This window comes from Nomascus leucogenys, chromosome 18 (assembly GCF_006542625.1).
Source record: "Nomascus leucogenys isolate Asia chromosome 18, Asia_NLE_v1, whole genome shotgun sequence".
In the NCBI taxonomy this organism is placed as follows: Eukaryota; Metazoa; Chordata; class Mammalia; order Primates; family Hylobatidae; genus Nomascus; species Nomascus leucogenys.
This window is the reverse complement of record NC_044398.1, coordinates 7,214,107-7,233,008: the sequence shown is the minus strand read 5'-3', so window position 1 is coordinate 7,233,008 and position 18,902 is coordinate 7,214,107. Positions and strand designations below refer to the sequence as shown.

At 33.8% G+C, this 18,902-nt stretch overlaps 1 protein-coding gene across 1 annotated transcript in view; it reads right to left on the bottom strand.

The window, feature by feature from the left end:
- PHIP (pleckstrin homology domain interacting protein) overlaps positions 1-18,902 on the bottom strand; it is a 139,295-nt gene that overhangs the window by 98,361 nt on the left and 22,032 nt on the right. Inside the window, exon 7 of the mRNA XM_030799018.1 lies at positions 4,573-4,733. Coding sequence (XP_030654878.1) covers positions 4,573-4,733 — 161 coding nt within the window. The remainder of the gene's footprint in view (positions 1-4,572; positions 4,734-18,902) is intronic.

Sequence of the window (18,902 nt, the reverse complement as noted above, 5' to 3'; positions counted from 1 at the left end):
CTGGTAAAGGCTCTCTTTGTGCATCAAAGATAGTGCCTTCTAGCTGTGTCTTCACATGGCTCCCTTGAGCCTCTTTTGTAAGGGCACTAATCCCATTCACAAGGGCTCCATTCTTGAGGCCTCATCTCCTAAAGCCCTCACCTCTTAATACTACCACATTAGGAATTAGGTTTCAACATACTAATTTTGAGGGGACAGAAACATTCAGACCATAGCAGTCAACAATTACCTTGACAAACCCAAAGGATATTTTTCAGTAATAATCTTACTTTAGGTTTCTGCCTTTCATGAAATTCTCATCTCCTGGCTTCTAAGACACCATACTTCTTTTTTTTTCCCTAGCCTCTCAGGCAGCTTCTCGGTCTCAATTATTGACTCTTCTTTTGTCTGCTTTAAAAGCTGAAGTTTCAGCCTTCTTACATTAGATATATACAAGATAATGTATTCCACTTTCCAAGCTGAATGATTCCTAAACTAAATATTCTAACCTAAATCTCTGAGTTCCCACTGCCTACTGGGAATTTCTATTTGACTTTCCACATAGGTATCTCAAAGTCAGCATGTTTCACCTTCACAAACTTTTCCCCTTAAATTCCTACCACAGTAAATGACAGGACTTTCTAAATCACAGAAGTTAAAAATATGTCATCCTATACTCTTCCATCTCACTCCCTACATACAAATCAGTCTCTCGAGTCTTACAAATCCTATTTTTAATCTGTCAGTTCCATCCCACTGTGACTGTTTAATCCCTGATTTCTTTTGTAGATCACTGCCAGAAACTTTTTGCCAATGTCTATGTATATAGAGTTAGTCTGAATCCATCTTCTACAATAATGCCAAAGGATTCAATGAAAAGAAAAATTCTACTCACTCTTCTAACCAAATCAATCATTAGCTCTCCACAGCCTTCAGAAAAGAAACCCACTAATTAGCAGGTCACAAAAGTATCTTGATTTTGTACCACACCAATATCTCTAGTTCTTTATGATGAGCCAGATTTATTCTATGCCATATCCATTAATACACAATTGCATGTTACATTCTCCCAAAGTCTGTAAATGCCTTTCCCTAAGTCTGCAATATCCAATTCAACTCCTAAATTATCAAGCTGTTACTTCTCTAGTAAATTTCCCTTACCATCTCCTACCACAAGGTTGGATTAGGTATCTATCTCCTATGGTATCTCAGTATCTCGTATACCTTGTCAAGGTTTTATCACATTATAACAATATTGTTTGTTTACCATCTGTGAACTCTCCAAGAACAAATACTACTTTCAATTCTATATCCCAACTGCTTAAAACAGTGGCTGGTTCATAAAACTCTGAAGTTCATTAAAGGAATGCATAAACTCATTTTCTTTATTATACCATATTAATTAGAATCAGAGAGACATTTTATGTTTCTGAAAAGGGGGGAACTCTGCTTTTTATATGGTGTTCCATGTACTTTTGAGTGCCTTAGTTGTGAAAATTCATTAACTCTGCTTTTCTCCGTTAAATGTCACTTAAGGAAATGATTTTAAAACCAAGTAAAAAACATTAAAAGGCTAAAAGAGAATTAGGGAACAAAATCTGACTTGGCAATTATGCTATTTCCCTCCTTGGGTTTTTCTCATTAAAATAACTGGGAAAGCACCCATTCTTAAAATACTGTTGTACAAAATAATGATACATTTTCCTAATACAGAATTTCATTATCAATTACAATGATTTCCTTTTTAATTCTTGTATACCATTTATAAATAAGATTTTATTTGGATAAAAAATAAAAGATAAAATTTACTTAAATCTGTAAGTAGCAGCAGGAAAACCCTAATGACTGCTTACTATTTTGTTCAGTACTAATTCTATGCATTATTTCATGTAATCCCACAAAAATCCTATGTGGTTGGTAGTATTATCATCTACTCCCCTCTCTCTTTAGGAGATGAGAAAACTGGAGATTAAAGAGATGAGGTAATCTGTCAAAGTTTCACTAGTAGAAGTGGTAAAGCTGTGACTAAAAGCCCTCTGATTTCAAAGCTGATGCTTTTAACCACAGTACTGTATGCCTCCAGCTGTGCCTGTTCAGAAAGGACCCAAGAGAATTAATCCCTTGGAAAAAGCTTTCAAATATATATACACAAATATCTTAGAAATAAATCTGCAAGGTCTTAAAATACCAATTATATAAAAAGGAAATACTGGTTGGTCCATTACCAAATTGTTATCTCCAAAAATAATAACAGTATGTTCTCTCACAGGAGTGTTTCACTGGTCAATCATGATCTACTATCTTAAAGGCTGATTCTATCTATTTTCAAAACTGATTTCCAAAGGACTAGTTAGTGTCTAGTCTGTGCCTAGCGAAATGCAAAAAACACTCAGCGCCCACTCTATTAACAAGTAATATGAACAGTGAACATATGTGTACCCTACCACCACTTGAAGTGAAAATAATAAAAATACAAGAATTTTTTTAAAAAACAGTGCCCTCATATCTTCATATTTCTTATTATAAGGTAACATTCTGAAATCTGTAACTGCAAACCACCAGTAAAAAATTACAAATGAGACTGAATTTAGCATAATTAACAAATTCTATCACATTCTTAAAAAATAAACACCTTTAGACTTTTGGTAAGACCATATAAAATAGTACAGTGCTACTTTTCTTCCCTTAATTGATGTGCTTTCAACTAAAGAAATAACCAAAAAACAGCTTCCTCTTCGCATATTATTCCTGTTCTCTAAATCACATGCCCTTCAAAGAAAGAATCAAATGTCTAGAAAAGGATAGCAATTTTTTTCTGTACAGAGCCGGATAAATATTTTAGGCTTTGCAGGCCATATGTTCTCAGTCAAAACTACTCAACTCTGCTGTTGTAGTGCACAGGCAACCATAGACAATATATAAACAACTGAACATGCCTGTGTTTCAATAAAATTGCATTTATAAGAACAAGTGACAAACTGGGTTTGACACGCAGGCAGCAGCATGCTGAACCCTGGTTCAAAAAGCTCTTCCAAGTCTGTACCTACCGGACTCATGAGATAGCAAAAAGCACACTATTTCACTGCATTCTCCCTAAAAAAATTCCAGGAGATTATATGTCTAATTAATATCAAAACATGTAAAATGCTTCGTAAAATATGATAAACAAATGCTTACAATCCCTATCATTTTTAAAGAAAGAATTCCTACAAGGTTCTTTACAATGGCATAACTTTATACTAACCAAAATGTAATACAAACACAATATAATGCTCCTTTTTCATTATTTTAATTTATTACTGTTTTTGAAAGAATTCTTTCAAACATTAGAAAAACCAAATTTACTTTAAGTTTTTGAGAGGTGAATTTGAATATAACCATATTAAACTTGAATGGCTAAATTAATTTTCAATTACTATTTGAGAGCAAATTACTATTGTAGGTATGTCAGGCACTTCAGCAAATATAGAGATGCCTATTTTCCACTCTGAAAATAATACTTGATACAAGAGAAGGTAAAAAGGGAAAATACTGATATAAGAAGTGATGTGCAAATGCCTGAGGTAGATTAGAGCCAAGGGAAAAGAAAAGTACAAAAATGCATTCCTACATCCTGCTATTTAGCTGTTTTACAGATGACTGGGTGTATGGATAGAGGAGAAGTAGTAGGTATAAATAGGTCTCAGTTTACAAGCAAATTTACTAAAAAGAGGAATCTATAATTGTCATAACTACGTAAAATTCACAGCTGCTCTCTTCAAAGACAGGAAAATTTCCATTTAACTTCCATTTCAAATTTTCTTATTTCAAAAGAAATTAAAAACCTTGTGAATGAATGCATACCTTCAGCCCACAGGGTAGTGTTTAATAATAAATATCATCATAATAGTGTAGTATTACACTTAATGAACGTAGAGATGTTAAGGCACCTGAAATAAAGTATTTCCCAAAGTAATTTTCTCACTTAAAGCTCAAAAGCTTTGCTTTTCTCCATTCAACAGGTTACAAGAAACAATAACAAATAAATAAACCCAAAGAGGCTCTTTAAACAAAACGTCAGATATTTTGAAGAATGAACGGTTAAGAATAACAGGTAATAAGAGTATTAGATATGCTCAGAATTTTTTAGCTTTTTTAAAATCACTATTTTAAGGGAAATTTCTCATAGACAAGCAAGTGATTTTCTACAGATAATATAAAAAGGTATATTCAATAATCTCATACAATTATAAAAAGGCACATTTAATAATCTCTCAACATACTTAGGAAATGTCCTTAGTTTAAAATTAAAATTATTTTATGACATTTTGCAAGATGTCAAACTGTATTTGATAAATGTTGAGAACCATACTTATTCATGATGTACAACCATATAATAACTGTGAGTGTGCTGCAACATGTCATTTAGAAACTTTCTGAATTTGGATAAAGTCCAAATTTAACTAAACTCTTCTGTTAGAGTAAGTGAAACCACCCTGAATTTCCGGTTTCCTATTAAAAGAAAAAAACCAAGGTTTTACTTCAAGTTCATCTATAAGCAATATTTCCTCAATTACATATATGAATATAAATAATACTTTAACAATTACTTACAGTAAATATCCGTCTGCCAGTTCGATCAAAAGTTACACAGTACACAGATGACAAGTGTCCAAGAATTCGTTTATGCATTTTCATGTGCTGATACACTGCAGTTGGAACAAGTCGCTCAAGTCTGTATTTCCCATTCAGCTTCCTTGAAAACAGAGTATCCGCTACCAAGAAAAAGGAAAATAAATGTAATCTGGAAATTAATTTTCTTAAATAATCACCTTTTAAGAATTCACATATTCCAATTTGTCATGTGGAGGTAAAAATAAAGATGCTTTCTGATATATATGGCTTCTCGCTAAAAGTCTTTAAAGTAATGAATAAAAACATTGTTTCACCTGAAATAAGTCAGGCACTATCATTCTCACTTTATAACTTAATTTGTAAGCTAAATGACCTGTCCAAAAATCACAAAGTAAGGCATGAAGCTAGGATTAAAGCTCGGATTTATTTACTCTCTGGCTAGTGCTCTTTAATACCCTAAAGCATTTATATGTTATTTCCTTAAAAGCTGTCTATGAAATAGTTTTTCTTACAAAGGCACTTAAAACTGGAACCCGGTGTACTTTTCACAAACCAGTAACACTTGAACACTCGAAATCTGACATGCAGAATGACATTTAAAAACATCTTTATAACAAGTGAAGACAAAGGAATATGTCATTTGCATTATTAAAAAATAATAATTAAACTGGGAATCTTGCCAAACACCTGTATAATGATTCCTTCTCTGGAATCTATTAGCTCTCCCTTAGTTCTCCCTTTCAACTCATTCATTCTAATCATCATTCAAGATCTGACTGAAGTTTATCTTCTGTCCCAAAGCTTGATACATTGACTCCAGCTGAAAATGTCCTCTTCCATCTAAATTACTACTGTACTTATTTTCTATACCAGTAACTTATGGACAAAGAAGGTGCTCAATAAATATATGTTGACTGATCTGCAGGCACATTATTAACCTACAGATGATCTTCTAATACAGGCTTTTTTTTTTTTTTTTTCTAACAGTGACTGCCATCTACATTGGGTAATTAGCACTAGGGTTTCTCGCTTGAATTTAGCCCTAAAGAAAACTAAATATATATATAAAATACTACTTAACCAAGGTACAGAGCCCAGTAATTATGCCCTAAAGTTGATAAAAATAAATACATTGGTTGTATTATGAAGAATCTCAGTATTGATTATATTATTCACATCCAATAAATGTCTGGCTCACACTATATTTCCAGCCACTCCACACCCCCGCTGCCCCCACCCCAAACCCCCAAAAAATATTTGGGCCTGGTGAGGAGATATATAGCCTTTACAGGTTCCTAAGCAATAATATTTCAAAGAATAATTACACTATGTTTATGTTCTTTCATCACAGCAACAATCTTATATTCTGATACACTATTTCTCTTGCTGTTAGCATGTAAGTTCTATGCAACAATCTACCCCAACACTTGGGAATTTCTAAGACAAGGTTTGACAGTTGTGAATTAGCATATTTAGGCTTAAGTTGGTTATATAACAATTTAACAGAGACTCAATAAGTTTCAATCATAGCTTAGCCCCCAGATACATTTTCTTCATGCCCAGGAATGGCCTGGTAAAAGACATCCTCCGATGCTTTGGCTCCAAACTTATTTAATGCAAGAATCACACAAAAACCACAGACATCAATTTTCCTGCCAAATGAGAACTAAAATCATCTTATCCAAACACCAAGGATCACTCACATCTCAGACTCAGCTGTCTGTTGTAAGAAAGTAAGAGATGACATGCCACATGAACACTGATAGTATTACCAAGATGTACTTTAATTCCCTCTATCCAAAATTTCCAAAATGTCGAATTTTAGGAAACTAACAGTGTTCAAGTGTGAAAATGTCATTGTTGGAAATAATATATCAAGACCCATTTCTCAATGATGATTAAGCATTAGTATATAGGTCAGAATTTTTAAGATAAATTTGTTATAAAGACCATCTAAAAATCGGAGATGATAAAGTCTTTTATAAGCAAAAACTACTTCTCTTAAAAAAGAATGTTACTACTTCTTAAACACAGGTTTTACTGATTCTTTGAACTAAACTGGGATTAAATCTATTTTCATTTTGGAAGCCAATTGAAAAAAAAAGAATAACCTTTTCAAAGTTACTTTACAGTCATATTTTCAAGCAACATTTTCCAGAATCACATTAGGTGAAACATTTATAGCTAAAACTATATTCCACACTACCCTTTGTAATGCTTAGCTACCAATTAACTATTGGCTATCTATGCTATGACTATATTCTGAAGGAAAAGGTACTTAGCAGAGTCCTGGTCTCAAACATTTACAAACTTGTGTAACAGCACTAAAAGGTAAGACATACAGAAAGAACATACGTAGATTCCCAGGTAATAAGGTGGTAGTTCAAACTTTCTAACTATAGGATTTAGAAGAGAAAATATAAGTATAGTTCAGTAGTTGTACAACTGAAGAGGTTGAATTTGAGGAAGGCTTGACCATATCAAATAGGTAGATAATTTTTATAAAGATAGAAGGATGAGCTAGGACTCACATTCGATGAACTCCCATTTTCTTTTATAATACCATTTGGAAAATGTCTATCTCTCCTATCAGATCTTAAGTACCTTAAAGACAAAAATTCTCTTATATTTCTCAAACCTGAGTATACACCCTTTTAAATTAAAAAAGTATATAAATAAATCTTCCTTAATAATAAGATATACAAGATGGTTCAACTGAATTTATAGTTTTATGGCAGAATGGCAATGGCAATCATTCACTTCTAAAGAAATTAATAAGACACCAATTAATTTGAGTAAAAAGGAAACGTCTCTTGGATTATTGGAAGTCCTTAAATTTTATTAAACTAGAACATCAATTTTTAAAATGAGCATGGTTAAACAGATAAGGGGACACAAAAGGATAAATTCTTTATATGACATTATAATTTAACCTTAAATCAAGAAGCATATAGGACTTTCATTTAAAAGCACATTTATTTTCATAAGTATAGCAATAGAAACTATTCTTAAATAAAGCTTACCAAAGCAAATCTCTATTCTTTTTTCACTTGGCAAATTCTTTTTTATCCTCTAGGATCAGTTCAAATGCAACCTCTTCTAGGAAGATTTCAAAAGCATCCTAACTGGTTGCACTACAACATTGCTCCTCTCTTCAAAACTGCAATGCTCTTCATTTCATTCTGAATAAACACCAACTTCCTGATACATCAGCCTAAGACGGCCCTGCAGAAACTTATCTCCCATTATCTCTGACCTTACCTGCTACTTCTCGCCTTGACCTGCTCCAGCCACTCCAATCTCCTGTTCTTCCAACACACCAGGCATGCTCCAAACTTAGGGTCTTTGCACTGGCTGTTCCTTCTTCATAAAGTCTTTTTCCACATATGGCTAATTCCCTTATCCCTTTTCAAGTCTTTTCTCAGATGTCTGTTACCTTCTGAATAAAGCCTAACCTAACCAGCCCACTGAAAATAGCAACACAGCCCCTGCCATCACCCATAACTCCTGATCCCCTTTTATACAGCTTTATATTTGCTCTTCATCTATCACTTATTACCAGACATTTTAATTATTTATTATATTCATTGCTTATTTCCTGCCTCCTCCTACTACAACATAACAAACTTCACACGGGCAGGATTTTATTTTATTCTCTGATTAGCCTAAGAGCCGACACAGGTTGGTGAATTAACAAATAAATTACATATTAATAAAAATAATTAGGTTTAGTGGGTACAGTGACTCACACCTGTAATCCCAGCACTTTGGGAGGCTGAGGTGGGCAGATTACTTGAAGTCAGGAGTTCGAGACCAGCCTGGCCAACATGGTGAAACCCCATCTCTACTAACAATACAAAAATTAGCTGGTGTGGCAGTAGGCGCCTGTAATCCCAGCTACGTGGGAGGCTGAGGCAGGAGAACAGCTTGAACCCGGGAGACAGAGGTTGCCATGAGTTGAGATCATGCCACTGCACTCCAGCCTGGGGAACAGAGTAAGACTCCGTCTCAAACAACAACAACAAATTAGGTTTAAGAATTAAAAAAAAAAAAAAAAAAAAAAGGAAGATTTATCTCACAGATTACAAGATTCAAAATATCTCTAAATAGTGCTTCATTTTAACTGCCCTGCTAAATGAATTTAATTGGGAAATAAGGGGGGAACGTATTCACCTAATTTTCTGAAAATAGAGCATAAATGAAATAAAAATTCCAGAAATCACTGTTATCCATTTGAATAAAGTCTGAAGTAAAAAAGGAGCAAAATACTGAAAAGTGTCATTTGTAGCAAATCATTCAGAACCGTCTTTGAAATAAAGTATATGTGCTCAAGTCTACAAAACCAATTAGTAGAGATTAACAAAAGGCCCACAACTTCTTAAACATTAGATGTAACTATGCACATATTCGGCCCTTGGGTTCTCATCCATTACTTCTTTAGGTGCTAGGATAAGTCAAATTCCCCCACAAGTCACTTCTTACTTCACATCTAGTTATTTTTCAAGAATTGATTTACTTATCCAATCATAATACTAATGCATATTCAATTTAGAAAAGAACATAAATGAAAGAAGAAAAACTCATAATTCTATTGTCTATAGCAATCACTTTTAAAATTTTGCAAAGGTTTACCTCATAAACAACATTTTAACAGCTATGTTGTATTCCTTAATGAAATAAGAGGTTTTAAGTCTGACAGACCTGTGTTCAAATTTGTCACTATGGAGACTTTAAGCAAGTTACTCTTTCTAAACTTTAATTTCTCCAGTTACATTATTAGAGAAACATTTCCGTTTACCACAATATAACTGGCTTTCATATTATGCTGTTCTTTGACACTCCACAGTTTCACAAATTTTACATAGTTCTATTAATATCTTCTACTGCTTTATTATGAAGTCCTCCTACTCGGCCCAACAGTACAATAAACATCTACTTACATTTTCTTTTACTTTTTTGTGGTTTAGATTTCTCACTTAACTCTTTAATCTATCCACAATTATAATACTCATTATGAGGTCTCTAAAGATTATTTTTTCTTCCTCAAGTAACTGAATATTTGTTCCAGCCTTTCCATTTACTAAATAATTCTTTCCTATTAAATTCTGATTACATTATCGTATATATGGTTATATATATATATATATATATATATACATGTATATATATTTTTTTTCTTTTTTTCTGTGCTGGGCCACTGACATGACCGACAGTCTATTTATATGCCAATACCAAAATTTTAATCTTACAATCAATGATGTTTTAATATTTGGGTATTCCTCTTGTAAGTCCACTTAACAATGTTGTATCTTGATTATTTGTTAGTTTTGAAAATAAACAGAAAGTTACAAAATTTTTGTTGGAAATGTAAATTTAACTTTACTACCAAACTGACATCTTTCTATCTAGAACGTGGTGCTTTCTTCCTGTTGTTGGGCCCAAGTTTTCAATGCAGATGATTTTTTAAAAAGATAAACATAATAAAGTTACCTCATTTTCTCTCACTACATCATTTGAACCAAGTTCACAAAGAAAGAAAAAGGTAGCTGCCATAAAAGAGTATCTGCAATAACGTTAGTAAATACATTTTTGAGGGCACTAGAAAAATACATGATAAAAAAAAATCCCTGCAAATAAGTAGTATAGCAGAAATACCATTACCTCCCTACAAAATGTTTAGACTTTTTTCTCCTTTTGCGAAGATCTATGTAAAATGAACAAGCACATATGATAAAGCTGCAATAAATTACCCAAGATCAAAATTAACCATGGTTAAAAAAGATGACTTGGAAAAAAATGAAAATGACTATGAATTAAGAAAATACAAAGGTTAGTGTTTTTTGTTATTATTGTTTTCTAACTGTTAATAACAATATAATATGCTATATAATACCTACTCCAGTGTAGGAAAGCTGTTCCCTCTTAAACAGAAATGGAGGACCACAAAAACAGTGCTTACAATTTCTGCCAACTCATGAAAGCAGAGCCCTGCTGGTAGCCTAATGAAATGCAAGGAAAAGCATGTAGCTGTAGATTGTAAAACCTGGAGAACCAATTTTTTACAGTAGAAGAACTAAGTGAGGAGGCACAAGAATAACTCGGAAGGTATCTCAGTAAAATTTGGGCCTCTTCTGATGCAGAATTGGGGGTACTCAGACAAGAAGCATCGGTATTTTACGAGAAGGTTTTCAATAATTTTACTTAATTCATTTTTTATCCTCTTTTGACTAGTTTTACTTTTTTTTTGAGACAGAGTCTCACTCTGTCGTACAGGCTGGCGTATACTGGCACAATCTCTGCAGCCTCCACCTCCTGGGTTCAAGCGATTCTCATGCCTCAGCCTCCTGAGTAGCTGGGATTACAGGTGTGCACCACCATGCCTAATTTTTTTTGTATTTTTAGTAGAGACAGGGTTTCACCATGTTGGTCAGGCTGGTCTCGAACTCCCAGCCTCAAGTGATCTGCCTGCCTTAACTTCCCGAAGTGCTGGGATTACAGGTGTGAGCCACCATGACTGGTCTTGACTAGTTTTATTCTGTGATTCTAATTAAAGAAAACACTTAGAAGGAAAGCTCCCAGGTTTTCTGTAAATAAAATGCAAAAGTAATTATAATTTCTAATTAACGACTACAGAAATGATTCCTAAATTAAAATATAAAAGGGAGTAACTTCTAAATAATCAGTACCAGGTTTCATTTTAATCTCCAAAATCTGTATTAATAAAGGCTTTGGCTTTCTACAAACACGATTAATAACTATCACTGTAAAACAAGAGTTTGGAACTCTATGACACTAAACTTGAGTGAACTATAAAAATGTTGATAAAAACTTAAGAGTACATGAAAACAAATTCCAAACTGATTTACCCCTCATACATGCCATCTCCAATTTTAGATGATAATTAGATTTTCCAAGAAAATAATGCTATATTCATGACTAGACATCAGAGAGCAATGTCTATAAAAACGACCTTCCAAGTTATTAGTTTATTACAAGTCCAAATAGTTGTCTATATATATGGTGTTGGTGATTTCAGAATTTCTATCAGATAAATGTACTGTGTGGCATAAAGTATTTAATAAGGCATAAAATTACTTGAAATGTTATTCATTTTAGAGATCCACAGAAGTGTTTTAATGAAAAGGAAATATGAGAATAAAAAAGAAATTGCTAATCATAATTTTCTAACAGAAGTTATGCTAAAGCCAGGCATCAAACCCTTGAGAAAATGGCTATAAAGGAAGAGGAAAGCAACCATGGTTTAGAGTTATGAGAGGTTTTTACTAGGACTTCAAGAATCTGATGATTAAAAAAAAAAAAAGTCTTATCTGCTGCAATTAATAATGTGAGTATAAATGTCACAATACAAATACACAACGAGGAGAGGAAAAAGGCTACAGAACACTCTTACGATGTGTAGCAAGTTTAGAGAATAACAGCTAGTATTTACTGAGTGTTTTACTACATTCCAGGCACTATTCTAAGTATTTTACATATATTCTCATTTAATCCTCACTAATCCTTTGAGGTGGGTACTTCCATTACTCCCAATAAGCAGATATTCCTTACCAGTAAGGAAACCAAAGGATAAAATGTAATTTACCAGAGGTTTGAACTCAGGCAGTCTGGTGCCAAAGACTGTACCCTTAACTATTATATGCTGCCTATGTAGATCAATATTAGAAAAGAAAGACTGAAAGAAAACATGCCAAAGTATGTATAGCAGATAAGAAGTGAGACTGATTAATTTTTGAGCTGTTCTGTTTTCTAAACTTTCTCTATTGAGCATATGTTCATTCTAATTTTTTATAACTCAATCTACCTCAAGGAATTCAAAAAAGCAGTATGAAAACTCTAAAATATCTGAAGAGATTAGCTTAAATTCAAAGACTGACAAAAATAAACCTAGAGATAAAGATGCAAGGAATTTAAATTTATTTAATCATAAAAAAGAAACACTAATGCCTAAGCATATTACAGTGTATGAATGTATATTATGCTACAGAGAATGACAATTTTGTATTTGAAAATGGACTGAAAAAATGATATGCTATAAAGAAATAATTCACATCAGTTTTGATTTGAAAGCTGTAAGATAATACTACAAAGCAGGCCATCAACTTTGTAAGTTTTGTTTGTGTAATCTTTCCCATTGAATTTTTAAACTAAAAGAGAAACATGTCAAAGATAGTTCAGGTTCAATTTTATTTAGGAGGGAATCGTATAAGAAGGAATGTTTAATTCACTATAGAGCCACCATGGAAAGACCTGTTACTAATACGGGTATCAAGGAAGTAATGACAACCAAATACTCCTAATTTGAGGGCCAGAGTTAATCTAGGAAATTATTCAACACAGGTTGGTTTACTTCTACAGTACCATCTGGTCTCTACATCATACTGTACCAGCAAGTAGCAACCAACCAACATAGAAACAGGACAAATAAATCACCCTAATAGTAACTATAATGAATGACAGTCCCAATTTCAGTTAAAGTACAAAGAACTGGGTTGCAATATAAAAAGATAATCCTGTAGTCACCTTTTTGTCTACAAAAAAAGGAGGGCAGGTATTGGGAATAGAAGAGTAAGGGGAAATAGTCACCTGAGCAACATAGCACCCATGAGAGCTTCTCTCTTCGCTTTAATACTATAACTAAAATAATCAGTATGCACAGCAGCTACTTCCCAGATCTCTAGATATTCAATTTTGGTGTTTAGTTGCACCTCCTGTTTGAAACATACTATGTTTTTAAAATTTAGCAGATACCATAAAGACGAATAATGTCTGAAAAGGAAAACCCAAATACTAAACTGAAATAAAATACAGGAAATGAAAAGATGATTCCAAGAAGCAAAAAATTTCATGAACCAAGTACATAAAGAGCACTAATAAAAAGGGTAGATATGATAATTATTAGGAATAGTATTTAATCTTCCTCCTATTTTATTTCCTGGAAACCAGTCTGATTCTACTTCAAGTAGAAAACACACAATGACATAATGTTTTCAGTTTTAAATATTTTAAAATGTTTACAGTTGTTTTAATAACAATTTATTTTTCTTTTAAATAAACATTTTTTAAGTTAGGTGGGTTTTTTTAATGTCAAACATTTTAATCACTCAATTTTGAGTCAACAAACATTTATAGAGCACCTACATGAGCCAAATATGGGCTAGAGGATATAAACGGGAAAAAGAAAAGACATGGTACTTACCCTCATGGAGATTGCAGTCTAGCAGGGAAGAAAGACATGAAACAAGGACTTACAACAATGTTAAGTGTTATCAAATAGAAGGTATAGGGAAATCTTGAAATATATAGCAAAAGGGTTCTAAACACATTGGGGCTGAGGGGTGGATATCTGGGAGTCTGGGAAAACTTCTCTGAAAAACTGACATTTAAACTAAGACCTGAAAAATGAACAGCCACAGAATGCTGATGGGAGCAGAGCATATTCCAGGTTGAGGAAACAGCATGTGCAATAGCCTGAGGCTGGAAAGAGCATACCATTCAAGCAACATAAAGAAGTCAAGATTGACTTGCACACAGAGCACAGAAAGGGCACGTGTCAAGAGAAGAGACTGAGAAGGTAGGGGGGCGGACTATATAGAGTGCTTTCTAAGCTATGTTAGGTATTTTGGACTAAATTCCAGTAATAATGGGTTGAAGTTTTGGGGGAGAAAAGAATGGAGTAACATACATAGTAAAATTTACTTTGGGATAATTCATTGCAGTTTTCTCTTGACCACAATGAGAATGAATTGGAAAGGATATAACTAAAAGCAAAAGCTAACTTTGCAAAAAAATCAAAGGGCTCTGAAAACAAAATTTCATTTTAGAAAAAATTTAATCAGCTTGAGACCAAAATTATCAACACTTTCTCAAGGAATTAAATACCTGATCTCATAAGTATCTGGCACTATATAAAAACTTGAAAAGAACACACCATGTTTCATTGTTTCTAGAGTTCAAATACTGAGGCAAAATTCAAACAACTGCTATTCCCAAATCAACAAATGGACAGAGCTGGCACATTAACACATAAAGAATTTCACAGAGAAGGCAAAAAGGTGCTATATAAATGTGACATAAAGTTAAAAGCATAAGATCTGAGGTACATGCATATATATACACACAAAAACAGAGATATAATGTCATTGGTTACTGCTTTTCTAAGCTTCAGTTTCCTCATTAATAAAGTAGGATCAGCTGAGTGTGGTGGCTCACACCTGTAATCCCAGCACTTTGGGAGACTGAGGTGGGTGGATCACTTGAGATCACGAGTTTGAGACCAGCCTGGCCAACATGGTGAAACCCCGTCTCTACCAAAAATACAAAAATTAGCCGCGTGTGGTGGCGCATGCCTGCAGTCTCAGCTACTTGAGAGGCTGAGGCAGGAGAATGGCTTGAACCTGGGAGGAGGAGGTTGGAATAAGCTGAGATTGCGCCACTGCACTTCAGCCTGGCCAACAGAGCGAGACTCAATCTCAAAAGAATAAAATTAAGTTAAAAATGTAGGGTTATCTTAAAGAGTTGCTATAGAAAACAGACGAGACAAAATGTTTTGCAAATTCAAAGGTGTGTTATACTAACATTGATATGGACTGCCCCTAAACAATCAAATCTTCATGTGTCATAAAAGTTAATTTAACTGAACATAGTTTTACTTTTTAAAAGACTTTTGTTGGAGACCAATTTTCCCCGAGGCTTCCTTATGGAGCTGAACAAATTATTCCTTTGTTTATAAAAATATCTATTCAGCCTGATCGGATCATGGACTTCCCAGGTCCAAAAGATGTCTAAGAAAACACTGAATATGTAACTTCAAAGGATCCCTGAAGAAATTCAAAATAAAAAGTCATGACCTTATGAGAAAATATCATAATTTGCTTCACCTACACAGATATGAATATTCAACAAAATCAAACCCAATAATCACTCTGGAAAAATATGTGATGCAAACTAAAAGGGAAAATGGCTAGTGATTCCTAATTACTACTGGAATTACTAGCCAGATGTTTTATATAAAGTGGAGGGGATATCCCTCATCACATCTATAACCTAAAAACAAATGTTATCCTATCAGTTACAGAAGAAATTAAAACACAGCTAGCTACAAAAGCAACAATTTAAACTCACCTAAGGGAGTTTCATTTCTTCAAAGTTTCGCCCCCTTTTTTTTTGTCAACCATTAATTTGAAAAGAAATTTTAGCAGAAGAAAAAAAATAAATATATATTTTATACATTTGATACTCTGGCATAATGAACATTATTTCCCTAAAAAAAAAAAAAAAAATGCTAATACACCTTGAAAGTCTCTCACAGCTAACCTGTTTTTAAGAGGCAAAAAAAAGGGAGGAAATAGACAGGGAAGGGGGCTAGGGAGAAAATAGTTAATAAAACAACAAAACCTATGTCAAATAGAAATATGAAGATCATTCAGGGAAAACACTAAAAAACAAAGACCAAGACAAAAAAGAATATAACTGAGTCAACAATCATTAAACAAACAAACAAAAAAGCGAAGTATAAAATCTTTATAAGACTAAAATTATGACTAGAAAAACAGAAGAAAATGAGCTCTAAAAGTAAAAATGGTTACTGAGAAACAATAGGTTAAAATAAATATATTTAAATAAGTGATGAGTAGATATCTAACTAGGAATAAAGTATGGATTGAGTAAGAAAATGGAAAGAAAAAACACTGAATACAGCATATTAGAAAAAGATAAGTGAACAGGAAAAAAAACCCATATATTATATCCTATAATTTGCTGAATTATATGTAACTGTTAACTTATATATTAAAATTATGTAATCTCACATATTTGTAATATAAAAAATCATTTTAATAATTATGTAAGAAATATATGACGAAAATATAAACTTAAGAACCTAAGGGGAAAAAAAAACCTTGATTGAATAAATTTAAGAAATTACCAGCTACAGAATAAGTCAAACACAATATTGGAAATACGGCAAAATATAGCACAAGGTGAGAAAGAAGAGTCTTCTCTACAAAGATTTGCATCTAGCTTTAAGTGACTGTTTGCTATCTTTAATCAAACTAGTTTTCTCAGAGGATCACAAAATTATAAATGTAGACAAGATTTAAGACTTTTTTTTTTTTTTAAATGCAAAGGCTTCTTAGCATTAATTGGATGTCTGGGTAGTGAAGCTACTTTTCAAGGCAAAGTTTTTTCCTTACACTCAAACATGTTTAAGAATCAGGATTCTCAAAACTCCTTATCCTCACCCAAAACTGCAGAACTTAATAGCAATCCTCCACAGACAAGTAAAATAAAAATATGGAAAAACTTAGGCAAAACACCAAAAAAGATGACAAATGAAAGACCTAGAGATAAAAAGTTTACTTTGCTAACATGTCAAATGTAAGAAAAATGCAAACAAAGCAATCAGCAAAAATTGCTTTAATTTAATGTATTACAATCTTTTTCACAAGATAAACATGCATTAAACCAACTTCCAAATTTAACCTTAAAAACCCCTTTAATGTATTTAGGTCTCTTCTTTCCTATCTCCCCTTATTCATGCACATTTATTACTGAAGTATAAGCAAATATAGAATAAACTATATCTGAAAACAGGCATAATGTGAGTATGGAGAGGTAAGAGAAAGGACAATACCAAAGATTCCCTAATACCTTTGGAAGCAAATGCTGCTATGCCAAGTACACACTCACATCTCTCTTCCACAATAAAAGAATCACAAGCTAGTAATAATAACAGATCAGTGGGATCTTTTGTCTTTGCTTTTGAAAACAGTATTAAAGGAGGTTCTAGAGCACTGGAAGGCAGGTGGACCACTTTGGGTCTCTTGCTGACACTGAGTTCTAGTTCAATTTTCACAACTTACATCAAAGACTAAAAGGTTCAGAGTAGTTGGGAATTATAAGCACATAATAAAACAGGATAAGAAAACACTCAGACAAGCTCAAGTGGCTTCTCAAATTGTATAGGTATTTTATATTCCAAGTGTAATGAACTGATAACTCAGTCTACTCATAAACCTTAATTTCTTAAAAATCAGTTTCTGGTTTGGTGATTTTATCTTCTCTTACCACAAAGCTATTCTTGAATCAAGCTTCTCTTCTTTCTACTAACCTTCATTCCATTTTGTAATGCCTTACCCACCTTTGAACTTTACTTGTCCCATCCCAGTGTATCAATTTCATCAACTACCTACTACTTTTCATTTAATATTTACTAATGCTGAAGAGTTGGGTCTCTAAAGAGCAATAAAACATAATGTCTGTCCTCCAGGACCTAACAGTATAGTAGAGGAAACAAAGGTAAATAAATAGCCATAACCATGTGATAAAATCAATAGTAGAGATAAGTAAAACCACTTAATTCTGCCCAGTTTAACATCTGAGTTTTAAAGGATAAACAGATATTTGTACAATGTACAGAAAACAGAGGGGCATTCCAGGGAGAAATAAAACATGTGAGGAGACAAAAGGATGAAAACCAACATGGCTGATTCTAAGAACTGCCAAAGAGTTGTACTAAGCTAGAGCACAAAGTGCAGGTGAGGACACGGCAGGAAAAGTGGGAAAAGGTCAGTCTTGTGTGATACATTAAAATGGCTGACACTATCATTCAGTCACTCTCAATGGGGTAAAAGAGGAGGCATGACATGGTAATATGTGCACTTCAAAAAGTTTAGAGCAGTGATAATTTTGCCCAGGAGATATTTGGCAATGTCTGGAGACTTTTAAAATTGTGACAAGGGGGTAGTGGGGATGCTACTGGCAATTAGCAAGCAGAGGCCAGGGGTGCTAATAAACATCCAACAATGCATAGGAAAGCTGCCTACACCCAGGAATTATCTGGCCCAAAATGTCTCAACAGTGCCAAGGTTAAAAAATCCTGGTTAGCCGGGCGTGGTGGCTCACGCTTGTAATCCCAGCACTTTGGGAGGCCGAGGCGGGCGGATCATGAGGTCAGGAGATCGAGACCATGGTGAAACCCCGTCTCTACTAAAAATATAAAAAAAAAAATTAGCCGGGCGTGGTGGCGGGCGCCTGTAGTCCCAGCTACTCAGAGAGGCGGAGGCAGGAGAATGGCGTGAACCCGGGAGGCGGAGCTTGCAGTGAGCCGAGATCGCGCCACTGCACTCCAGCCTAGGTGACAGAGCGAGACTCCGTCTCAAAAAAAAAAAAAAACAACCCTGGTTAGAATCTGACTCCTAGGATACAGGAATAGACTAGGGGCAGGGGCTCAAGTAGCAATTAAGTTCTGGGAGAGCAGAGGCCTTGTTCTTGCTTATCCGCAACTCCAG